Genomic DNA, 8,112 nt, shown 5'->3' on the forward strand with positions numbered 1-8,112 from the left:
AGCTCTCTTCTCAGACTGACTGCTGCACACAGCCAAAATTACCTTTTAAATTTTTTTTTCAACGCTTTTTATTTATTTTTGGGACAGAGAGAGACAGAGCATGAACGGGGGAGGGGCAGAGAGAGGGAGACACAGAATCGGAAACAGGCTCCAGGCTCCAAGCCATCAGCCCAGAGCCTGTCGCGGGGCTCGAACTCCCGGACCGCGAGATCGTGACCTGGCTGAAGTCGGACGCTTAACTGACTGCGCCACCCAGGCGCCCCCAAAATTACCTTTTAAATGACAACAGAGTCAGTATCTCTTGCTTCAAAAAGAAAAAAAAGAAGAAGAAAGTCCTCCATGGGCACGTTAGTTCTCACCACCCTAAACTAAGAGAAATTTTCAGTAAAAGAAGCATAGTTCACACTGGAGAACTTAAATCATACTGTATTTTTAAAAACAAATTTTATACAAATCATGTGATGACAGCTTTCAGAGGAGACTGTTTTTGACCCTGTCCCTGAATTTACAGCTGAGAGAACACGGCAACCCAGAAAACCAGGAGTGGAGGTTGACCCTGCGGGAGAAAGGGGTTCATCATGGCCGATGACCTGAAACGATTCCTGTATAAAAAATTACCAAGTGTTGAAGGGCTCCATGCTATTGTTGTGTCAGATAGAGATGGAGTGCCAGTTATTACAGTGGCCAATGATAGTGCTCCAGAGCATGCTTTGAGACCTGGTTTCTTCTCTACTTTTGCCCTGGCAACAGACCAAGGAAGCAAACTTGGACTTCCAAAAAATAAAAGTATCGTCTGTTACTATAACGCCTACCAGGTGGTTCAATTCAATCGTTTACCTTTGGTGGTGAGTTTCACGACCAGCAGGAATGCCAATACAGGATTCATTGTCAGCCTAGCAAAGGAACTCGCTCCATTATTTGACGAACTGAGACAAGTTGTGGTAGCTTCTTAATCTGGCAGTGGTTTTGATGTTCACCTTATTTTCATTATAACAGACACAATATCAATTCAGCAATCTTTAGACACAACAATACTTGTATCCATATACTCAAGAAAGGGCCCCTTTCCCACCTTCCAGTAAAGAAAGAGCCTATAGATATAATTTACGGACAGATTGTTATCTTTTGTTGTGTAGGGACTTTTCTTAATTTAGTGAGATCAGGGGTACCACAGAAATGGTTCAGTACATCACAGCTCCCATGGAGTTAGCGCAGTCACCAGATATGCATGAGATTCCATTCAGTGGGTCAGAATCAAAATCGTACTTTGATCCACTTGAGCCATTAAGTGCTCCCTATAATATAATATGCCCAGGCCTACAGAATGAAGCAGACCCTTTTTATTGTGAATAATAATGAGGACGTATTTTCTTTATATTGTTTTCTTTCTTTGTATTGAGAGTGACAAAGATAAACTGACTTAGTAAAAGTAATAAAATCAGTACAATCACTAAAAAAATTTACAAATTAAAAAATAAAAACAAATTTTAACTACTAAAAAAATGGTTTTAAAACTACCTTTCTGTTTTTTGGCATTTAGTACCTGGCAAATAATAGCACCCAAATGTATACAATGGAGGCTTAGGGAAGAACAGATCTAATCGAGAGTTTAGTTTTAGACAATCTGTGGGTCAGGTACTTGTAGATATCCACCTGGAGTTGTTGAGTAGGCAGACATTATTTTTTTTATGGCATGAAAGCCATGGAACTAAATGACATTACCTAGGAAATATATATATATAGAGAGAGAGAGAGAGAGAGACAAAGAAGTTTTCTGGGGCAGACCAACTTAGAGATTATCAAGGCAGAACCAGATCTTACAAAAGAGACTGGTAAAGAGTGGCCAATGAGACAGATGACAACCAAGAACAAGAAGAGTCCTTGACATGGAGTAAAGAAAGTATTTCAAGAAAGAAAGGCTAATCATTTGTGTCAAAAGCTACAAAACCATTTGTGTAAGCCAAAAGGTGCTTATAGGTACAACAATATCCCAACTGAGAATTGACTTGGATTTGGCTGCATAGAGGTCATTGGTGATCTTTAACAATCAGTTCTTGAGGAAGGAAAGAGACAGAAACAGTTTGGAGTAGATTCAAGGGAGTGTGGGAAAACAGGAAGGCAAGAGAATTAGTATAGACGATTGTTTTTTAACAGAATATGATATGCTGCGAAGGGAAGCAGGGAAATGGAAAATGGAGCTGAAGGAGATGTAGAATCAAGTTGAGTTTGTTGTCCTTTGTTGTTGTTGTTGTTGTTGTTAAATGGAAGAGAGAGGGGGGAATTGCAAACATTAAGTCTTTCAGCAGATGAGAAGTGATGAGAGTCAGTACCCCAGAGGAGGAATTGACTTCAAGACAAAGTACTACCCTTTGTGTTTAACCATAGGAGGTAATATAGGATATAGGATTACAGGTGCAGATTGGCAGGTTGGTATTTTTCTATGAAATAAGAAACAAGACCATCCATTAAGAATGAGGAGGAGGGAGGGGCGTCTGGGTGGCTCAGTCTATTAAGCCACCAACTTCAGCTCAGGTCATGATCTCGCGGTCGGGCTCTGTGCTGACAGCTTGGAGCCTGGAGCCTGCTTCAGATTCTGTGTCTCCCTCTCTCTCTGCCCTCCCACACTCATGCTTTGTCTCTCTGTCAAAAATTAGTAAACATTAAAAAAATTTTTTTTTAAAGAATGAGGAGGAGGAGGGAGAGGAGTTAAGATGGCTGAGAAGTAGGGGGACTGGGCTTTCCCTCGTCCTCAAACACAGCTATAATGAGGTCAGATCACTTGGAACACCCAGGAAATCAATCTGCGGAGTGGCAGAAGGATCACCACAGGGGGAGAGAGACAGTTTGGTCAATTTGAGGCGCGTGTATGAGAATTGGGGGAAAAAAAAACGACATAGGCATGGAAGGGAGGGAACCCCTTCTGTGGAGAGACAAAAGGGAAAGACAGAGAGACTGGGGAATTGTGGTATTGACAAGATTAAAAAACCTCTCAGGACCATGGACTGGGGAAGGAGAAATATGGAGAGTGTCAGTTTCTATTTTGCAAACAGCTTCAGGAGATGAAGATTGGAGTTTTCAAAAGCAAAAGTGCCTCACTTTCTCTGGATGCGAGCTGCCAATGTGTGCATGTGCCTGTGGGGTAGGGAACCAGCCCCGGGGCAGCAGCAATCTCAAGGGTGCACTGGGAGAGAACAGTCCACTTCCTCGAGTGCTGTGGGAAAAGGGTCCATTGTCTCCTAAGGACAAAAGAACCTGCAGGTGCCAGCCAAAGGCATTTTATCTGCAGGACTGAATGGCGCTACCCCAGAACAGGGTCCACGTGGTGCAGGGGCCTGGAAGACTTCAGGTTTTGAATTCCAGCCGAGCACCTGGGAGACACAGGAGACTGTGGATCGGGACAAGCGGCCGCCCTCGCTACTCTATGAGGGCTGCCTGAACAGTGTGGTTTAAGACACGCAGTCCAGGGAGGAGAGACTGGGGTGTCGCCATTTTTCTCCCCAACAAGAACAGCAATGTGAAGCTTCAGGGAACAGCACAGCAACCTCAGCTGGGTCACGAACAGTCTTCAATAAATATAAAAATATTGAGATCATACCATGTATATTTTCAGATCACAACACTATGAAACTTGAAATCAACCACAAAAAAAATTTTGGAAAGCTCCCAAATACATGGAGGTTAAAGAACATCCTACTAAAGAATGAATGGGTCAACCAGGAAATTAAAGAAGAAATTACAAAAATACATAGAAGCAAGTGAAAATGAAAACACAACATTCCAAACACTCTGAGATGCAGCAAAGGCAGTCCTAAGAGGAAAATAAATTGCAGTTCAGGCTTATCTCACGAAGCAAGAAAGGCCCAAATACACAAACTAACCTTACACCTAAGGGATCTGGAAAGGCAGCAGCAAAGAAAACCCAAAGCCACCAGAAGAGAAATAATAAAGACTAGAGCAGAAATAAACAATATAGAATCCAAAAAAAAAAAAAAAAAAAAAAAGAAAGAAAGAAAGAAAACAGTAGAACAAATCAATGAATATAAGACTGTTTTTTTTGAAAGATAAATGAAATTGATAAACCCCTAGCCGGACTTCTCAAAAAGAAAAGAGAGAGAACCCAAATAGATAAAATCATGAATGCAAGAAGAGAGATCACAACCAACACCACAGAAATACAAACAATTATTAGAGAATACTATGAAAAATTATATGCCAACAAAATGGGCAATCTGCAAGAAATGGACAAATTCCTACCAAAACTCAGTTGGAAAAAATAGAAAATTTGAACTGACCTATAACCAGTGAAGAAATTGAATCAGTTATCAAAATCTCCCAACAAATACGAGTCCTGAGCCAGATGGCTTCCCAGGGGAATTCTACCAGACATTTAAAGCAGAGTTGATACCTATTCTTCTCAAATTGTTCCAAAAAATAGAAACAGAAGAAAAATTTCCAGACTCATTCTATGAAGCCAGCATTATCTAGATTCCAAAACCAGGCAAAAACCTCACTAAAAAGACCTCACTACAAAGGAGACGGACAGACCAATTTCCCTGATGAACATGGATGCAAAAATTCTCAACAAGATAGTAGCAAATCAAATATAAACATATATTAAAAGAATTATTCACCATGACCAAGTGGGATTAATTCCTGGGCTGCAGAGTGGGTTCAATATTTGCAAATCAATCAATGTGATACATCACATTAACAGAAGAAAGGGTAAGAACCAGATGATCCTGTCAATAGATGCAGAAAAAGCATTTGACATGTACAGCATCCTTTCTTAATAAAAACCCACAAGGGGCGCCTGGATGGCTGTCGGTTAAGCGTCCGACTTCAGCCAGGTCACGATCTCGCGGTCCATGAGTTCGAGCCCCGCATCGGGCTCTGGGCTGATAGCTCAGAGCCTGGAGCCTGTTTCCGATTCTGTGTCTCCCTCTCTCTCTGCCACTCCCCCGTTCATGCTCTGTCTCTCTCTGTCTCAAAAATAAATAAACGTTAAAAAAAATTTTTTAAAATAAAAACTCTCAAGAAAGACAGGATAGAAGGGACATATCTTAACATAATAAAAGTCATGTATGAAAGGCCCACAGTTAATATTATCTTCAATGGGGAAAAACTGAGAGCTTTCCCCCTGAGATCAGGAACACGACAGGGACGTTCACTCTCACCGCTGTTGTTCAACATAGGGTTGGAAGTACTTGCCTCAGCAATCAGACAACAAAATGAAATAAAAGAGATTCAAATTAACAAAAAAGAAGTCAAACTTTCATTCGTCACAGATGACATGATCCTCTACATGGAGAACCTGAAAGACTCCGCCCAAAAACTGCTAGAGCTGATACAGGAATTCAGCAAAGTCACAGGATATAAAATCAGTGTACAGAAATAGGTCACATTTTTAATACACCAATAAAGAAGCAACAGAAAGAGATATCAGGGGATTGATCCTGTTTACAATTGCAACAAAAACCGTAAAATACCTAGGAATAAACCTAACCAAATAGGTAAAAAATCTGTACGTTGAAAGCTATAGAAATCTTATGAAAGAAATTGAAGAAGACACAAAAAAATAGAAAAACATCCCATGCTCATGGATTGGAAAAACAAATATTGTTAAAATGTCGATACTACCCAAAGCAATCTACATATTCAATACAATCCCAATCAAAATAGCACCAACATTCTTCACAGAGCTAGAACAAATAATCCTAACGTTTGTATGGAATTACAAAAGACCCCAAATAGCCAAAGTAATGTTGAAAAAGAAAACCAAAGTTGGAGGCATCACAATCCCAGACTTTAGCCTGTATTAGAAAGCTGTAATCATCAAGACAGTATGGTATTTGCACAAAAACAGACACACAGACCAATGGAATAGAATACAGAACTCAGAAATGGACCCACAAATGTATGGCCAACTAATCTCCAACAAAGCAGGAAAAAGTATCGAATGGAAAAAAGACAGTCTCTTCAGCAAATGGTGTTGGGAAAACTGGACAGCAACATGCAGAAGAATGAAACTGGACCACTTTCCTACACCATACACAAAAATACATTCAAAATGGGTGAAAGCCCTAAATGAGACAGGAAACCATCAAAATCCTACAGGACAAAACAGGCAGCAACCTCTTTGACCTTGGCCACAGCAACTTCTCACTTGACATGTCTCCGAAGGCAAGGGACGTAAAAGCAAAAATGAACTATTGGGGCCTTATCAACATAAAAAGCTTCTGCACACCAAAGGGAACAATCAACAAAACTAAAAGGCAACCAATGAAATGGGAGAAAATATTTGCAAATGACACATTGGATAAAAGGTTAGTATCTAAAATCTATAAAGAACTCACCAGACTCCACACCCAAAAAATAAATAATCCAGTGAAGAAATGGGCAGAAGACATGAATAGACACTTTTCAAAGAAGACATCCAGATGGCAAACTGACACATGAAAAGATTCTCAACATCGCTTATCATCAGGGAAATACAAATCAAAACCACACTGAGATAACACCTCACAGCAGTCAGAGTGGCTAAAGTTAACAACCCAGGGAATGACAGATGTTGACAAGGATATGGAGAAAAGAGAACCCTCTTACAAGGTTAGTGGAAATGCAAACTGGTGCAGCCACTCTGGAAAACAGTGTGGAGGTTTCTCAAAAAATTAAAAAGAAAACTTCCCTACAATCCAGTAATTGTACTACTAGGAATTTATCCAAAGGATACAGGAGTGCTGATTCGAAGGGGCACATGCACCCCAATGTTTATAGCAGTGCTATCAACAATAGCTAAATTATGGAAAGAGCCCAAATGTCTATCAACTGATGAATGGATTAAGAAGATGTGATATATATATATATATATATATATATATATATATATATATACACACACACATACATACATGCACACACAGACACAAGTGTATATATATATATATATATATATATATATATATATATATACACGTGTGTGTGTATGTATATATACAAGGGAATACTACTCAGTGATGTAAAAGAATGAAAATCTTGCCATTTGCAACAACATGGGTGGAACTACAGGGTATTATGGCTAAGAGAAATAAGTCAGAGAAAGACAGATACATGATTTCACTCATATGTGGAATTTGAGAAACTTAACAGATAATCATAGGGGAAGGGTAGAAGAAATAAGATAAAAATAGAGATGGAGGCAAACCATAAGAGACTCTTAAATACAGAGAACAAACTGAGGGCTGATGGGGGCAGGAGTGGAGGAATGGGTTAAATGTGTGGTGGGCATTGAGGAGGGCACTTGTTGGGATGAGCACTGTGTTTTATGAGTAAGTGATGAATCACTGGAATCTACTTCTGAAGCCAAAACTACACTGTATGTCAGCTAACTTGAGAATAAATAATTAAAAAAATAAAATTAAAAGGGAAATAAAAAAAAGGTAAAAGAAGAGAAGAGAAGAGAAGAGAAGAGAAGAGAAGAGAAGAAAAAAAGAAAGAAGAGAAGAAAAGAAAAAAAATGGGATAAGGTGTTGAAGGCTTTTGTAGAGAGGAGAATGTGTGAAATAGCTTTGGGAGATGGAGAGATTAAGCTGACTCAAAGAAATCTCACAACCTCTGTCTAGGGGATTCTCAGACTGATAAAATAGTTTGGGGCCTTTGCAGAGTTCTGTTTCATTGGAAGAAGTGTGAAATCCCAGTTAGTCTCCATTCTTCATGAACTGTATCCAAAAGTTCTAAGCTCCAAAATTTGCTGTCTTCATTGTCCTACAAAATTTCAGGGTTGTAGTTTGCTTTGGCTAAGAATACAACACCATTTAAATGTATTTCTATTTAAGCCTATACTTACAGAGCAATTCAAGAAACCACAAAGGTGAGTCATACAGAGAGAGGCACTCTGCTTCCCAGGACTGGCTGATTGAAACCACAGTGCCCCATCTCTGACCCACAATTGGCCTGACATATAACACAAAATAACATATTATAAAATAGAGCCACTCAAATGAGAACATCTTCCTTATAATATACCAATATGATTATTTGAACGTGGAGAATGTTGATAGTTTGTTAAGATATCTGTCAGCGACCACCACACACACACACACACACACACACACA

The 8,112-nt window shown here is 39.6% G+C and overlaps 1 protein-coding gene across 1 annotated transcript; it reads left to right on the forward strand.

Annotated features, from left to right (window-relative positions):
- Positions 1 to 535: 535 nt before the first annotated feature.
- Positions 536 to 953, forward strand: LOC115523777 (ragulator complex protein LAMTOR3-like). The gene has a single exon (XM_032594608.1). It carries the CDS (start codon positions 579 to 581, stop codon positions 951 to 953), a length of 375 nt encoding a protein of 124 aa, XP_032450499.1. The 5' UTR covers positions 536 to 578.
- Positions 954 to 8,112: the final 7,159 nt, after the last annotated feature.

Source organism: Lynx canadensis, chromosome C2 (genome assembly GCF_007474595.2).
Source record: "Lynx canadensis isolate LIC74 chromosome C2, mLynCan4.pri.v2, whole genome shotgun sequence".
Taxonomy (NCBI): domain Eukaryota; kingdom Metazoa; phylum Chordata; class Mammalia; order Carnivora; family Felidae; genus Lynx; species Lynx canadensis.

What these genes read in the sequence shown, in the direction of transcription:
- LOC115523777 (XM_032594608.1), top strand. Translation starts at nt 579, where the DNA reads ATGGCCGATGACCTGAAACGATTCCTGTATAAAAAATTACCAAGTGTT.